We start from the raw sequence: 18588 nt of genomic DNA, 5'->3' as shown, positions 1-18588 counted from the left end.
AAGAGAAGTTTCATTTCATCCATGAATGAGTTAACAAAGTAGAAATGCAGATATTAACTGCACAGTTTGAGGTCATTTCTGAAGGAGGGGATGTGCAACAGAAAGGGAAATATATAGAAAACAGAAAACTTGCAGAGAAAAAAATGCAACAAACTGCTATATTCAGTGTAGACTAAACATTCAGTCTCTCTCTCTGGACAAAAATGATCCCAGCTATTCCCAAACCAGGAATTTCCTGCATCTATCTCATGTACAGCACAACAAGTGAACTTGAATGATATGTACTGACTGAACAGCACTCACCAGAGACAGCTCATATCTGATGGGGACATGGCTCTATAAAATCACACTGGCAGCTTGAAAACAGAAGTAACAGCAAGGGATGGGAAATAAAAATAATATCTATTTATGGTTCAAATATTCAGTTTACAGTGGACCAGGAGTGGGGTCTAGCAAGTTTACCATCATGAACACATCTGGATATGGGGCAGGACAGTGGCCTGCACAAAAAGCCTGGCCAGAGGACACAGGGAAGACCTGCTGCATGTCTGTGACAGATATAGAACAGGATGTGTTTCTCAACTGATTCAAACCTGGTAAAGTTCAGAAAGCATCATAAAGGGCAGGTATGTTTTTTATCTCTCTGAAATTAAACAATGCACCAAAGAGGTAAAAATGCTTGCAAGCCAATCTACCACTAAACTTGTATCATCTTCCGCAAGTTCCTAAGATAATTGGTTTTATCTGTATTTTAAGAATAATTTCCTTTTCAATTAGATATAAATGTATTCATTAGCTTTCATCAGAACAATCTGCAGTAAAAACTTCAAGTACAGCTAGATTAATGTCAGGATATCTTTCAAGATTTTTAAAATATAAACCAGAACTTGATCAGACGTAGTGGAGCTTAAGAAAAACTGAATCCAAATGCCCATTAGCCAAATAAGGTATTGTCCTGTCTCAATTTCCACTTTTTATATGTTTTTATGTGCTCTGCTCTCTCAGTACTGTCAGTGGTGACAATAGGGAGGTGGCCAGATAAGGAAACACTATTACCATAGCTGGATGAATCTTTATTATTGTAATATAAACTTTTCAGATGAATAAAGAAATCAGCTCTCAAATGTAAATGAATACAGCATGGAATTTGATTGATAGTTTCCTTTAAACAGGAAAAGTAAGGAACAAATAAAAGCTACTGAAAATTCTGTTGTATGATCTGAATATATTAAGTATTTATGTTAATTTCTGACAGCAGTCTTCTCTCTTTGGCCCCACATTACCTGCATTCCAGAAACAATTTTTTTTCTTTTTAAAAGAAATATGAACTGATGCACAGTTCACTGAGGACCTGATTTCCAGCTCAAGGCTGGTAAGCACTAGCAATTCATGGAATGTAATGGCTGGTGTCATACAGAGGGTCAAACCATGATCTCATGGTCTCTTCTGGCCTTAGTCAAGGACTTATTACCCAATTTTGCAGCTAATGTCCTTGGAAGTGAACTCTATTTCCATTTTAATGCAGAACTATAAGATGACACTGAGGCTATACACACATCTGACTGAAAGTTGGAAGGTAACAAAAGAGAACACTCAGGATAATAAAAACCAGCTGCAGGAGGAAAGTTTTAAAGTAACAGTGCACACACTTAAAAGTAACTGCGCTAGACAATAGTTTTATAAAGTTAGGCAAGGAAAAACCTGGAGTGTTTACAGGGCTGCAGAACTTTTTAGGGTTAACTGTGTTTCCATCCAGAAAGCAAGTGAGCAAGAGAGCTCAGAGAGCGAGCAGCAGACAGACAGACAGACAGACAGACACGCTGCGGTGCACAGAGACAGAATGCTGCAGTGTGAAGGGTCATTTCCAGGACCTGCACATGCTGATCCAGCTCCAGGGAGCACACACTGTAGTGCTGGAGCAGTGCATCAATTAACCCTCTCTGTCTCATTTCCAGCCAAACCCCCCCACTCACTCCCCTCCCTGCTTTCCAAACACTGGAGCTGGATACACTGGAAGGAGTCACTCAAGGAACAAGGGCAGCAGCAAACTGTGAGCTTTACTTGTGAGCAAAGAGAGAACTGCACACAGACTCTGCTGATCATCTCAGCAGAATCAGCAAAGAATGGAAGTTAAAGGACAGCAAAACTGAACACAACCTTATTTCTATCCTTTTTTACATGAGGTAAGAATTATTATTCTCCTCCATTTCAGAGTTGGAGAAAATACCTGGATGAAAAGAAATATAGTTTTCCCAAAATAGAAATTCTTAATCTTCGTGATAGAAGAAATGTGCTAAAAAAAAGGCACACAAAGAGACAAGCTTCAGAAATATTATAGAAGCCAAAAGCAAATTAACCACTTGTTTTCCAGAAAGTACTGAAAAATCTCAACTTCCACCATATGATGAAAAAGAAAATTATAAAGGATCTTCCTGGATGCAAAGTGAATTCTACTAAAATGCAAGAGAAAGAGGTAAGGCTTTCTTCACCTGAAAACTGCAACACATCAAATCTTCTCAGTAACTGAGCATTTGTTCGGCTTAATGTGGGGACAGCAGTTTGAGTCTCTGCTTGAAGGGGGAAATGCAAGCCTTAATTCTTTAGCAGAGTTGACAGAAATAGAGAAAAACAGGAGAGAACTGGCTGTGCTTAATAAAAGCCTTGCTCAGATTACAAAAACAAGCATTTTACTCACCCCGACCCCTTCAAGTAAGGAGTAAATTTAGATGTCTCAGTTCGATAAATCTCTATGGTCCCCTTGAGACTGTCAGCAGTGTTTTATTGTCTGCAGCTTCCTGACCCTCACCTGATAAATTAGGAAGTGCTGAGATTAAAACGGAAACCTCATACATAATTTCTGAAGATATTTTTGGGGTTACCCTCTGAGGAGAAATAGGATGCTTAATAAGGGGAAATATGGGAACTGCTGTCTGCCTACGCACATGCTGCTGGAGACGAGACACTCAGGAGAGGAGGAGTTGCACATACACAACTCGAGCATCTGCCTCTGCATCAGTTTGTACTCAGAAGGAGCAAATCTACATAGACTGCACCTAAAGGGAATTGTTTTGCACTCAGATTCATTTATCACTTTTTACTGCTGCAGAAAAAAAAAAAAAGAGGAAGCTAATGCACTGCTTATTTTTGACAGCTACTGATTTTTTCCTTTTAATCTTTTGAAATCTGAACATCGCTATAAAGGGGAGACCAGAGCCCTGAACCCCACCAACCAGAGATGGACACAAGACAGGACTTGCATTTTTAAAATTTTTTTGTGCCCAGCAAGGCAAAGAATAAAAAGATTGGATACCAGCTCAGACATGGTTACAATATCTCAAAATAGCAGATGACCAGTTCACTATACTGACCATGCTGGCCTATCTTCAGGAGCATCCTGGACCAGAGAGGAGCAGAGAACTCTTACACCGTACACAACTCCTGCACCAAACAGAGCCCCTGAAGACATTCGTCTGCACACAAAAATGTCCCATCCTTTACACTCCCTGAACGGACCTGGAGCTGGCAATGGATCTCTGTCGCCTCTCTCAGTAACAGGAGCACCCAAGCAGGACTACCCAAGTGAGGAACAAGGAAACAAGGTGCACTGGGCAGCACTGCTGATCCTCCTGCTGATAATCCCCACCATTGGGGGGAACATACTTGTCATTCTGGCAGTGTCCCTGGAGAAGAAGTTGCAATATGCTACCAACTACTTTCTGACATCCTTGGCAGTGGCAGATTTGCTCGTGGGTCTGTTTGTGATGCCAATTGCTCTTCTCATGATATTATTTGGTAAGTGCAGTGTGTTTGTTTTATCAGGTTTGCATATGGGGTACAATTTTGGGAGGTCTAATTTAAACAGAAAAGTTGTTTGCTTTCCAGCATTACAATTTTAAAAATCACTTGGATGAGGGATGCTAAATCTTCTCTTCCTCTCACCTTAATACAGCCTAATGTCTTTATGGGAAGTACAACTATGTGGATATTCCTTCCTATGAAACAAACCATTCAAAAATCATCCAAGACATAAAAATATTCAAATATGAGCTGAAGCACAGGGAATTTGTACAGTGTAATATAATTTTTAACAACACTAGCACAATGCTGGTATTTGTTATATTATATTACACTAATTGCAGGCAGTATTCTCTTAAAAAACTTGAAATCAAGGCTAGGTATCTGTTTAGTACAGTGAACAGGTTTTGAACTGTGTATGAGTAATGCATATGATTTTACCTGAGTATTGACTCCATGAGCAGTCATATATTTACATGGTCAGTCAGAGCTGGTCCCTGCCACTATCAGTGACGACAAACTTTATCAGCACTGCTTTCACAGAAACTGATTTCCTCCCACCCTGGGGAAATCCACAGGTTTATAAGACATTACAAGTAAATCATCTGTCAAGCCAAGGAAGCCTCAATCCATGTATCTAATGTTTGAGATACGTATTTGTCATTTAGTCTGCTTCGTATGAAATAAAATAGGCCTTTTTCACATGAACAAACATTGGATGTGACATTTTCTTTCTCATTAGTCCTTACAGAACAAGCATGATTTTTCCACAGCCCCTCACACACAGCTTTATTTCAAATACTGCTTCTGACAACTAATTAGAAACAACTCCATGGGAAAGTCTCTCTCTTTAACTGCTAAATTTCTTTAAGAATACATTTTAATTTGTTTCTTTTCATATCATAAATGGAAAAAAAAATCAGTGAGACAGGTTTTTCAAGAAACTTAATGATTTATAGAATTACCTTTAAGGTACACTGGGTCCTAAGAAAGACTGCAGGAGTTCATTTTTCCTAGACTAGACTCTAAGAGTTGCCTAAGCAACAGGCAAACACAATCAAACTATATTTCAGAAAGGCCATCAGTAGTTTCTGTACAGAAAACTGGTATCACTTTATTAACAAATGTGTTTATTCATTCATTAAATGCTTTGAGAATTTCTGTGTGTTACGGACTTCTTTTCCCTAAACAGAATTGTGAACAGGAGGTCAGAATTCAGCACTGAGATCATAGAATAGGGATTTTTTTTTCCCCAAAGTAATAGTTTCTAAAAAGAAAATGGAATGTACATAACAGAGACAGTGATTTCTAACTCAAAAAAAAATCAGTCACTTATAGAAAAGATGTATGTGCATATGAGTGGGAGGCAAGCAGCAGATATGCATTTCCATACTTACACATGGATGCTGTAACTGCTTAGTGCCTGCCACAGGTCTCATCACTAACAACAATAAAGCTACTAGCCATAAAAAGTTCTAGTATTTACTAGCAATCAATATAAAGGGAAGACAAATCCCAGATTTTGTGGAGTAGGTTTTTGGTAGTGGCGGAGTTTTCTCGTTTTGGATTTTATTATTATTTTCATTCTGCTAGACTAACAAATCTTTCCTTTGTAACTTCATAAGGACTCTATTGATCCTTAATCTCAATTAATCCACTGCTAAACCCTGGTTACAACAGTTTAAAGCATGCTAGGAATCTTAATTCAAAAGTCAAACAAAAATGTCTTTCATGGTGCAGGAAATTTACCAGAAAGTAGTAAAATCAATTATAATTAATTAAGACCACAACCCGCCTTCCACACAACAGTGGTTAAAACTGAAATTTCTTGCACACAAGTCTCTCTTTGGCAGCCAACCAGAAAAACTGCTTTTCCTCTTCACCAACTGGGAGAAGATGCTGAGGTGTTTATAGAAGTTCAAAGCATGAGCAAAACATGAGGAGTTACTGGAATGAAGACAGAACTGGCATTAAATACATAACAAGTTTAAATCTTGAAGCTACATTAGCCAGACAACTACGTGAACAAAGAAGTCATTGACAGCCAGACAGCAAACTAAATCCAGCCTCCTGGCACCTCCACACAGGAATGTTTCCATAATAATGAAAGAGCTGGGTGCAGCTTCTAGATACAGAGTACAAATATTATGCTTCCGATTTGGGATTGATATCTAATTATGCGGAGAAGATTTGAAGGAAAAGGTGTGAACAGAAGTGCAGTCACATTAAGATCCTGACTGTACAAACTAATGTGTCACAGGGTGTTCAAAATCAAAATCTGCTACAGGCATTGGCTCCACACCCTGACAGAACATTCACAAAAAAATCTTCAGAAATGGACTGTATCTATAATAAAGAGCTGCCCCTTTTAAAAATAAGTAAATAAATGAATCTGTAAACTCACTTGCAGGTGTAATGCCATGAGCAGTACTTTATTTATTCTCAGCAGAACAACCAAAATGTACTCTGGTACAAGCATACACAACAATTTTAATTTTGGAATGTGAGTGTCAGAACACAAACATTTCATAGCTTTTATAGCTTGCTAAATATTTCTCATTTCTTAAAAAATAAAAAGAGGGCCCACTAGGAGATAACTGCATTCTCTAAAATCTAGCTTTCAAAACAGTTACCCAAATTTCTAACACTAAGAACTACTGAAATTCAATGAATAGTGAAATTGGCAAACAAACTTGAGAGATTCTCCCATTTGCAAGGCCTGCAGCAGGAAGAAGTCTGGTGTCCACTGCTTGGTGGCCAATGGGCTACTTGAAGACAACACATGTACCATTTTTTAAAATACAGTCTCTCCTCCTAATAATCATCCACCTAAAATCAGAAAGCAATGTTCATTATCCTAGGTTGCAAACCATTATTTTAATCAATCATAAGCAACTAGTCCTAATCTTCCCCCATTACTGATGATAACCACAACAATATTTTCCCTTTTTGTTTGTGCAAACTGCCAGAGAAAACTTTAATCGGGGACTACTCTCCACAAACTCAAATCTAAAGATATCAAGGGTTTATCAGAAAGTAAGCCTAACTGAAAAAACCACTTTGATTAAAAAACCTAGAGAACAGCCTGGAGACATCAGGCCTTGGCAGCCCACGGAGCCAAGCACACGAGGGTGAGCACTGCACATGCAGCTGCAGACACACACACCAGGGTGAGGCTTAGGCTTAAAGGAGATGGTGACTGAAAATATTTCCATTTCCATCTCAGCAAAAGCATCATTACATAACAACAAGAAGACCCTTTACAGGTAACATATTTCTGCAGCCCTTAGAACAGAAGAATAAATGGTTTCCAAGTCTATTTAAAGACTTCTCTCAATCATACTTATACATGTACACAAGCTGTGCTTTCTCTTAAGCTTTCTGAAAATATTTTGGCTTAAAGCAAGAGCAGCTCTTCTATACTGTACTTTGTTTTAAGGATTACACATTTCTAAGGTATTTCCTATAAATAAAGCTTTTCTTAAATAAAGATTAATCAAAGGCAGACAGTTGCAGTAAAAGTTCATTTTACTACTCTAAAGGTGCAAGACAAATTTTAAAGCATGTATTTGGTCTTATTTTGACTCAAAATATGCAAAATCTTCAGCAGCAGCACTGCTGCAATGCTGGGAGGATCTGAGGCAAGGTTTGTAGGTAGAAGGAATTTCTTTTTAACTTATACTACCTGACAGCTGGAGAAACCAGACAAATTTTCAGGCAGGCATCTTTGTCAGGTAACTGAGGCATTAAAAAAAAAAATTAAAAAAATCCAATCCCTATTAGCCCCCAAGAAAAATGGGAGTGAAGAATCTCTACCCTGTAAATGCTCTGGTCTGCTTCCACAATGTAGACTTATAGTAGGAGAATCAGAACAGTTCAAACTGAGCATGACCTGCTAATGGCTTTGTAACACTACTTGGCAGGACATAATCATTTTACATTCTGAACTATAAAGCAGGACAGCAACGAAGCAGGTCACCATCACGTTCAAGAGTCAGAGATGCTTTCTGAGCCATGAAAGGAAATTGATATTCCATTATTTCCCTAATCCTAAATGAACAGAATAAGCCAACAGTGATAGACAGCACCACCATCATCAGAAAAGCACAAGCACTCAGCCCAGAGCATTGCCTCAAACAATGGACACAGCTTCTAGCTTTGATTTGTAGGTGTAACCTACAAATCAAAGTAACTTATAGCAAAATACACCATAGAATAAATCCTAGATAACTGTGTGACTCTTCTGGACTTTAAAGTATCAGTTTTGTGATATTTGTTTCATTTAAATAATAACCATAATCCTCAGTTCTTATCAGTTTTGGCATTTAAAGTTTACTTTGATTTTGTTGGACAAGACCCAGCATCTCATATACACAAATACAGCAGAAGATAATGCTCTAATCATGAATGTGATAACCTACTGCCTTCTGCACCCTGTAGAAAAATAGACAAAAATAAAGAAAATTGAAAGCTTTCTCTGTTCAGTTGCACTTGTCAACTCACAAAAGCTCTTAAAAGTCAAACGTACAAGATTGCTTTGTATCAGACCAGTGTTTAAATGTATCTTTATTTCAAAGAAGCAAAAAGGCCTTTTGTTGCAAAGTATTTTCTTCCACAAACAGTAAATTAACTAAAAAAGGAAAGACTTCTTAACACTGGGATTCTCCAGACCTCAAAGCAGTTATAATCCAGGGAATGGCATGCGAGTACTATCCAAAAGAAGCATTAGCTGTTCACTTGAAATCCAGCTGTGTTATCTGCCATCCTTCAAGTTGTAGAACACACTTTCTGTTCATGTTTTACCTGAACTAATCCTTCATTACTAAGTCAAAAGAAGCTGTCAGTTTTCTGGAGTGAGTAAAAACATTTCAAGCCCATCAAATCAGTTACTTCTTTTAACTGTTTTTTTTTAATTGCAGCTGGCTACATAAGCCACAATACATTTTGTTTTTTCTTTTTAAAGGAAATCTGTTTCAGAAATGCATGGTACCTTACTGCCAGCTAAAAGTCTAGGCATGAAAACTAAAGATGAATAAATAGTAAATCAGTAGATACTGAAATGTTCTGGTTAATAAATTGAAAGCAGACTGCCTCTTCCCCTTCTGCCTCACTGCCTATGTCATCCTCACCTGGAGTCCTCTGCTTTGGGGATGGCTGAGGTTCAGTTCAGGGCTCCATCCATTCATTCTCTTTGTTTAACACAGAAGGTTTCCCAGCATAGGTAAGAGGGCAGACAAGTACTTGCTATGTTTGTCTTCATAAAATTTTCCATCCACTGGAGTTTATAATTCAAGTCAAGCAGCACTGTTATCATCTTCATCTACCAGTCACATTACGAAAAAATGTTTTAAATCTCAAATGACTGCAATGTTACTACACTGGTAAGACTGAACATTACAAAAGTCCAGCTCATTTTGTGTTCTCAGCACATAGGTCTATTTATGCTGACCAAGGAAATTAAAACCAATCTGATTTATTAGAAACGCAATTTTCCCCCCCCAATCATCATTCAACAAAGAACTGATTTCCCTGGCAATACTAATAATGTACTTACTGATTGAGTACAGCAGAATTTTCCAAGGGAGGCAAATATATTTAATATATCAACTTCTACCATGAGAAACAGCTGAAAATAGTCATTTAACCGTAGGCTCACAAGAACCAGTCATGGTCCATTTTTAATAAACTTTTAAATCCAGAGTCCTTGCCACAAAAGGACAAAAAGACAGGGAAAGGTTTATAGCACACAGGTAGCCTGATGAATATGATGGCAACAACCATACCAGTTAGGAGCTAATTACAATGTAAGACAGAACCCATCTGAGGCAGTGACAAAGCTCAGTTCCTGAAGTACTATGAACTTTTCAAACATACTGATGCCACAGGAAAATGACACACTGAGAGTTCTCAAAAAGCTTAGATTCTAATGAGTTTTTTGTTCTCTTTCAGACAATACCTGGCCTTTACCAACTGCCTTGTGTCCTATCTGGCTGTTCCTTGATGTCCTCTTTTCCACAGCTTCCATCATGCACCTCTGTGCCATCTCCCTGGACCGCTACATTGCCATAAAAAAGCCAATCCAGGCCAGCCAGTACAATTCATGGGCTACAACAATCATCAAAATCATCGTGGTTTGGCTCATTTCAATAGGTATGTGGGACCTGGACACTGGAAAAGGAACACAGAAGCTTTTCATGTCCAAAACAATAGGTGAAATGTGGAGAAAATGGAAAATTTGGCCAAGTACTATTGATTGGAGGACCATAACACTCAGGCTGGTCAAAGTCCACCTCTTGGATCATACATAGCTACATCATAAAAATTTGCCTGAACCACGGCTCCTTATTAGGCTCACCAGAAAGGCCAAGGACTGAGTCAGAGTATTAATCATCACTCCTCTTCATGGTCCTGAAAGCTCAAAAACCAGAAAACAATATCTGCATGCACAGTATTAGTATGCAGATAGTGCATGCACATGTCTCCTGGGAAAGCAAGATTTCATGCTCCCATGGTGCTATATTTTGTCCCAAACACAACTTTAAGTCTTGAACAGATGTTGGTAAAATTCTGCATAAAGGAAGTACAAAAGATATGTAGCAAAGGAAGGAAGTAGCAAAGATATGAATCAGTGGCTGACAACATCCAGGCTAACACTGAAGGCTGAGACAGCATATAGAAAGGCTAATGTCTAACAAAAAAACCCCAAACAATCAAAACAACAAACCCTGAACAGCTTAAATGAAGAAGTTTATACCAACATACAAACTTCTATGATATCAGTGTCTCTGTGATGTGCACGTAGCGTGTCATCTGTCTTTAATGCTTAAAAAATGAATCTGTTAAATGAGCTAAGGAAGTGAAAACATTTAATTCAAATAATTTAATACATGCTCCAGACAGCCTTAGGGCTGTATGCTCTGTGTGCAAGACCAAACAAAATTATTCTGGATTATTAAGGCCAGTGATGCATAGGAGAATGGGTACAGCCACCTTCTTGGCTAAGGCAAACTCCAAATTTCTGAGTTGAAAAAAATTCTGGAAGAGCTGTGATGATAGGAGAAAAGATGCTATCTCTACTCTATCACCAACCCAACCCCCTCCACCCCAAAAAAAACTTAGCATGACAAGACACTCACAAGTTGACCTTTTAACGTGTGATTTATTGCCATTAAACAGCACTGTACTTTTCAATTTCTTTTTATCTAACATAAAACTAGTCTGCAGTTGAGCTAGGTTCTCCAAATCAAAGGTTAATTTGGTTCAATCTTTATTTTAAATGCTTTCTGTATCTGAATGTGTGCTCCTAATTAGAAAAGGGATCAAGTTGCTGAAGGGAAACCCATTTTGCTCTTGCTGCTTTAAACCAACTTCAGTAAGCCTAGTAGCAGAGGAATACAGTAAATCCCTATATCTCATTAAGTGGTATCAGAAAACTGCACAAATCACCTTCACCAGACAGCAAGGAACCTGTTGTTTTTGTTGTAATGTCAGACTGCTGGCAAATGAAGTGCTGACTGTAATTTAGTGGTTATAAAAAATTCATTTAAAAGACAAGACTGTTAACATTTTTTTAAACCAGTGGTGAATTACAGAGCTAGCCAGACTCATTTAAACACTCCTAAATATGCAGGAGACTTCAAACAACAAATCCATCTCAAACACACACTGCATAATTCTGGCAACTATTTAGCTACTTGTATATATGAAAGAGTTGAGCAGGGTGAAAAAAATCAGCTGTCTGTGTCCAGTCACTTGATGTGGTTAACAGAAGAGGGAAAGACAAGATTTATGTATTTACAAAATTGCCCTTCAAAGAGTGCAAAGGTTACTCTGGGGAAGAGAAAAAAAAGGGGGAGATGGCATTAGGGAAACATATTTCACTAGAGGAAAAGCCATACTAATTCTAATAACCAGAGTCAAAGCAATTCATGTGTTTTACACTTGAAAAGTTGGCAACTTCATACTGCTTCCTCAATCTCTACGAGTTAGGCCCAATCTCCTTAGAAAGGGCACTCTGTTAAAGCTCAGCCTGCCAAGTCTTACAAAGTACTGTTTGCCCAATTACCCACGTGATGCTCTCCACACTTCATGTTGTGCTCCCGTGCCTGCTCCAGAGCTCAGGAATTACCTTTCTTTAGAAAGCCCGAGGCTTCAGACTCAGTGAAGCGATTGCAAGCGATTACCCTCTGCTGAAGCACTTGTTTGTTCTCCTACAGGCATTGCAATTCCTGTCCCTATCAGGGGCATTGAGGATGGAAATGGCAACTCTACAAACATCACGTGTTTCCTGACGCCTGATCGTTTTCATGACTTCATTCTGTACGGATCAGTGGCTTCCTTCTTCATTCCCCTCGCTATCATGATCGTCACTTATTTGCTGACGATCCGAGTACTGCGCAAAAAGGCCTATTTGATCAACAAGCCGCCTCAGCGCTTCACCTGGTCAGCAGTGTCCACAGTCTTTCAGCGTGACACAACGCCTGCCTCCTCACCAGAAAAGGTGGCCATGCTAAATGGCTCCAGAAAGGACCAGACTTTGCCCAGTGACATGCCTATCAGCAGGACATCCACCATTGGGAGGAAGTCCATGCAAACGATAACCAATGAACAAAGGGCGTCAAAAGTTCTGGGGATTGTGTTTTTTCTTTTCTTGCTGATGTGGTGCCCATTCTTCATAACAAACATCAGCTCTGTTCTGTGCAACTCCTGCAACCAGGAGGTTTTTCAAAAGCTTTTGGAGATATTTGTTTGGATAGGGTATGTATCCTCAGGAGTGAACCCTCTTGTATATACACTCTTCAACAAAACATTTAGGGAGGCTTTCAGCAGGTACATCACTTGCAACTATAGGACCACAAAGCCTATCAAGGCCCTTCGGCAGCGCTCCAGCAGGATCTCTTTCAGAAGCTCTGTAGCAGAAAATTCCAAGCTGTTTGTCATGAATGGGATGAGAAATGGGATTAACCCCATTATGTACCAGAGCCCAATGAGGCTGAGGAGCTCACCCATCCAAGCATCATCGGCCATTCTGCTGGATACGTTGCTGCTCACCGAGAATGAGGTTGATAAAACAGAAGAACAAGTCAGCTATGTATAGTGGAATGGCAGCCATGTCCCTACAGCATTACTGTATGTATCATTCTAGATAACTGCACTGTAAGAGGGTATAAATACTATTGTTTTCTGTTATTTATGCAAGCAATATCTTATAAATTTATATTAATTCCCCTCCTCCAAAGTCTCCTCTACTTTAACCCCAACCCCATGGTGGCAACCACAACTTCATTCCATGGCAAATGACTCATGCAGAACTGTAGCCTAAGGAAGAGGGAAATAAATAAAAGCTAAATCAGTTTATCTGACTTCAGTTCTCATCACCTTCAGTCTCTTCAAAGTACATCTTTATAAGAAAACCATTTCTGTACAAACACTAAGATTTGCTCTGGCAAAACAAAACTTTGTAGGTTGATGCTCTAACATGGAAGCAGCAGAGGGATACAAGCTCACTGGTTTCAATTTAAATGTCTGCAAACAGAGCAGCACACAAGCTCACTGCACTCCCTCCTACAGACACATTCCTCTGCTGAGACTGAGTATCCACATAGGAACTTTCCTTGCTCTCTAAGGGTGTGTAAAACACAAGCAGAATTGCTCACTCTAGAGACCAATGTACAAGTCTATTCCATAAGGCATAATTAAAAATTCCATGTAAGGAAATTATCCCTTTACTGTAGGGATGGGCAGAATTTCACCCACTTGAATTTCATCTCCATTACATATGCATAAGCTCAGTGTTGCCAGATTATTCACTGAAAACTGCCCTTTCTTCTTTTCATACTAAGAAAATGAATTATTTAATCAAAATAACACAACACAAAATCAATGATCATAAGAAAAACAGGATACACAATGCCTGGAACATCCCTATAATTTATATGACAAGCCTCCTTTTTAATGACCATGGAACCTTCAGTGAAAGCCTCCCCTCATCCAAAGTAGTTCACAGGAAGCAGAGAAATCACAGACAGAACACCTACTTCATAAGAAAATAAGAGCAAATATTTAAGAGACAGCAGAGACAACAGTACTGGCTACACCTGCACATATTCACAGTTTAGCTGAGCTCAAAATGATTTAATTGGACTAATGGCCAATTACAGGTCCCAATCTGCACTCTCTCAAACATGCTCAAGACTTTAGTATGAGTACAAAATTAATAGAAATAATTGGTTCTCACAATCCCTAAAAGCCACCAGAGTCTGTTATTTGGGAAATCAGAAACTTCTGACAGCTCCAGACTCTTTGGGAAAAGAAATCTGATTTCCCCAAAGAACTGGATTTTTTACATCAAGCAGCCAGCTCACCATTTTTTCCATAGTTTCCATTTACAGTAAAATTTTCAGCTTGGGCTTTGTTTTCATTTTTAATATTTTCAGCATTCTTTGGTTACACTAAAATTATGTACAGCAAAAGGCTTAGGTTTTTTTCATCTGCAGAACAGAAAGTACTAAAGCTAACATGTCCTTCCAAAATTTATTTATATATATTTAATTTAAAACATATGCAAATTCAAAACAGAGCTTAGTGTAACAACTGCCAGAGATTTTCAGTCAAAAGCATTAAAAATACATCTGTGATACTTGAAGTAAGTTGTCTTCTTCCCAATTTTGGTGATAATCATGAGCCACTTAAATCAGAGTAAATTCTAACTGCTCTCCCTCCTCTTCACTTAATCAAAATTTGTTTAGGAGGATTCTGTAGTTAAAAGCCAGAATGGATGGACTGTGGTAGCTGTAAAAGACACCTTCATGAGGTGAGAACACCAAAAGGCAACCACCATTCCTGAAGGGTTATTGTCCAGCAGTCAGAAAGCAATAAACAGTCATCTTTGAAAACTCTCTTGATACTTAAATAAATCCATAATAATTAAACAAAAAAAGCCATTCACATAGCAGGCAGCAATCACCTACTTTGAGCAGCAACCTTTATTTTCCCTTTCCAGCAGAAACATCACAGCTGGCTCACAGCACAAAGAAAAACTGAGAGGTAACTCAGCTCTTTTTTGTCTGACTCTGTTCTTGTGTAGCTGTCAAGTCTGCAATCTGTCGCACATGAGCAGTAATTTGCCCTAAATGTCCCACAGAGAAAGATTCCAAGGCCTCTTTGCAATCAGTGCTTAGACCTCCACAAACTGGAAATCATCCTTGAAAAAGTCTCACCCAACAGAAATGTATTTTCTCAAGGCAGTATACAGGTTTCTAAGTTTTAGTAACTGTAAATAGAAGCTCAGCATGTTCCAGTTACTGAGTTCAGTCAGCAACAACAAACCTCCATCTAAAGGACTAGTGACTAATAAAAAATCCAGTCTTTCTACAGGCAAAGAAACTTCACCATAGACAGAAACACATCAGCCAAGAAAGCATGCACATTCCATGCTTCCACTTTCCAAGTGGAAAACATTCCACTTAATGTGCTAAGTGCAAGAAGATATTGCTCAGAGCTGGTCCACTTGCAAAGCAAACAAGCAGAGAATTCAGGTAACAGCTTGGAAAAAGTAGGACAGAGCAAGAAAAAATTGAAGATACAGAACTGTGCAGTAAGAAAACATAATGGACAGTGGAGTTCTTGTTTTAGCAACTGTATCTACAAGAACAGCTCTGAACAAAGACATCACCTTCATTAGTAAGACATGATGGAAGAGTCACTGCAAGCTCCTGCAAGAAAGCACCAGTTTGTTGTATGGTAACTACAGACAACACTGCTCTTGTGGCATCAACAAGCACAACAGGAGGCTCAGGACTACATCCATGAGTACTGCCTTTAGGTAACACAAATGTATAAAATATACTTTTATATGCGGTCTGCAAAGTCAGAGTATTTTCATAGCATTCTAATTTTTTACAGTTTTTTTCATAAAGATAGCAGTATAATAACTGATAAAGCTTTGCAGTCAGTTGGCTGTAGAAAACAAGACATTTTTACGGAAGGAAGGGGTCATGCACTTTCCCCTTAACACACACAAACAAAACCAGGGATTCCTTTCTCTGGAGCAAAATGCTGCCAGTTCTTTCCTAACCTGACCCACATCAAATCAGCCACCTGGTCAGCTCTAGAGTCTCAATACAATAGTAACTCCAAGTTATCACTGTAGAGAGGCAATAAAATAACAAAATAAGAAAGTCCATAAAATAACTTAGAGATACCTAGTTCTTTTATCATTATCACAAAGATCTTTATATGGCATATTTAATTTCTTTTTAAACTACTGAAAAGCAAGATAAGTCAAAGCTTATCTGCAACACCCAAGCACAATGGGAAGAACATTTTAGAAGAACAAAGAACAAGTATGGTGGTTGTTTTGTTGTTTAATTATTTAAAATATGTTAGGAGACATTCAGTCAATGATCTGTCTGCCTATCTAATTAAAAATTACAGCACAGACATGCACATAAGGACTCAGCAGTCTTGCAGAGAGGAAGATAATGGAGTTCAAAGCCTAACAGAGTAAGTGTCTTGAAATGCAAACAAAAGCATTACTTTGCAAAAAACTAAACAAAACAGCCACAAAATACACATGAAACAGACAAGGCCAGAAAAATCAACCAAAAATATCCCAACCTTTAATTCCCTCAGAAACGGAGAAGCAAGAAATTCAGCTAATCCCAGCTATTATGTAAAATGCATTTTGTGAAGCCAGTCCTAAACCATCTATAAGCTGCAGGCTTTTAGCTGTCAGGAAACCTACAGGCAACTAGAAAAACTATTCAGTTATCTTATATCCTGCAAGTATAAAACTCTTCCTGACTATATCACACTAGGCCATACTGGCATCAATTTTCAAATGCAAGTACAGTTAAAATCAAGTGTTAAGCACAAGGCACTGAGAAGAGAGGCTGATGCTACAAGCTGCTGCTGTATCACCTGCACACAAGAGGCACATAGGATTTTTTTATGGTTTCACAGAAAGTGCTGCTTTTCTACACCATTTCCATCCTGTGGAAACATCCACATTACTGCAAGCTGGCAAAAGAAAACAAACACATAACTCCCCTGAATCTTTTTCTAGGTTGCTGTATGTAACATCAGACTTAAAAAGTAAAGCAGTGTAAGCAGAATAAACATGGTAAAGGCATGCTGAACAACCTGGGACATTGGAACACAGAGAGACAGAACATTGCCAGAGCTCTTTTGGCTTTTTACCTTGCAAGCTGGAGCCAAGAGTCCCAGAGTTCTGGCCAGTTCTCAGCACTGAGTTAATATTACCATGAAGCTTTAGACTTTTTTCTTCACATTGATAAAGATGCCAACGTACAACTGCTCAGAAGTGTTCCTTTGTTTCACTTCCCCTTTGGCTCTCTAGGCAACCATTATAACATGGCAAAAACAACAGGCAGGAGAGACGTAACTTCCATACTTTTGTCTTTGGCATAACAACACGGTGTTTACTATCAGTGTCCATTCCCAGGAGAAACAAGGTTTTCTCCACTGGAAAAGGAAGACTTTTGCTCTGCAGATGAGAGGAAGACCTTTCATTTTACAATGGGAAGCTAGGTACAAAAATAGGAAAGATGGCTTGCTAAAAGTGCCCATTTTTTAATAATTCATGTCAACCCTATTTGTCAAGTCACAGCTACAATTCCCAGCATGCAGGTATTCAGGTCCTTTCCAACCTCTGAAAAGCAACATCACACTCTTAAAAATTAAGAGCTTTTCACTCTCTAAAGGATCCTCTTTACAAATTCTCCACACAGGTAATGGCAAATCATTTTCAAATTCATTAAACCCTGCACAACTTCAGTGAAAGTCTAAGGCTTCTTCTGATTATAGTAAGATTTCTGCTTCTATTTCTTTGAAAGGGACCTTCATTCTCCTCTACCAGGAATACTGAATATGACAAGATAAAATGTGTTGGATTGTAAACAAAACCCTTTTAATCTTTCCTATGCAAGAATTAACAAGCAGATATATTTCACTAAATTCCTCTTCACAATTAAAACATTGAAAAAGTCACTGGTGCAGATCACATTAGAGTGACTGTCAGCCTCACACTCAATTACCCAGATCATCTGCTATCTGCCTTCTGGATAAAGGTAGGTTACAAGATATAAAGAAAACACACTGTCCCAGTCTTCCTGGAATAAAATCCAAGTATCTGATCTGTTTGCCTTGTAACAAATATATAGCCTTAAAATACCAAAGGCTATGTAAACACAAAGCATACAAAAGCAGGAAACATTACTATTTCACTTGCATCATCCTAAAATGAAAAACTGAACAGAAGCCATGCAGAGTTCTTCATGTTTGGGTAGCCTACACTTACCAGCTGAGACTACATCTTCCCTTTGGGACTCTCTAGAGGCTGCATCGTTCCCTCTCCAGCCCTCAGCCTTTTCCCAACAGTACTGCATGAAGGCAAAAGCAGCATCCTACAACTCAAGTCCCACTTCCCCAAAAGTCTCATTCCCCTGAATTTAACAACTGCTATGAGAGCATTAAACGTTTTTAGTTCATGCTTGCAAGCACTGTTCCATCCCACATTGAAGCTTTTTACCAATCAGATTTCTTCTACCCATAAAACATCTATCTCCTCATTTTGTACATTAAGTGTTTAGATACTCTGCAGCACTGCTCTAACAATGTAAAAATAAGGCTGGCTACATAATGCAATCACATTTCACTCTGCAATGCCAACAAAGAATTCATGATCTAAAGTGGTAAAAAATATGATAAAAATAAGTCTTTCCATTTTTAAAAAGCAAAGCACTTTATATTGATCATGTTTTCCATTGTATC

The 18588-nt window shown here is 38.6% G+C and overlaps 2 protein-coding genes across 2 annotated transcripts in view; one reads left to right on the top strand and one right to left on the bottom strand.

Moving 5' to 3' along the window:
• Nucleotides 1-18588, bottom strand: part of PSMD1 (proteasome 26S subunit, non-ATPase 1) — a 65139-nt gene that overhangs the window by 27102 nt on the left and 19449 nt on the right. The window lies entirely within an intron of this gene.
• HTR2B (5-hydroxytryptamine receptor 2B) lies at nt 1991-13026 on the top strand. The gene is made up of 3 exons (XM_005484893.4): nt 1991-3792; nt 9745-9945; nt 12012-13026. Exons 1-3 carry the CDS (start codon nt 3483-3485, stop codon nt 12890-12892), a joined length of 1392 nt encoding a protein of 463 aa, XP_005484950.1. The 5' UTR covers nt 1991-3482; the 3' UTR covers nt 12893-13026.

Source organism: Zonotrichia albicollis, chromosome 9, assembly GCF_047830755.1.
Source record: "Zonotrichia albicollis isolate bZonAlb1 chromosome 9, bZonAlb1.hap1, whole genome shotgun sequence".
Lineage (NCBI taxonomy): Eukaryota > Metazoa > Chordata > Aves > Passeriformes > Passerellidae > Zonotrichia > Zonotrichia albicollis.
This window is presented reverse-complemented; position numbering and strand designations above follow the sequence as displayed.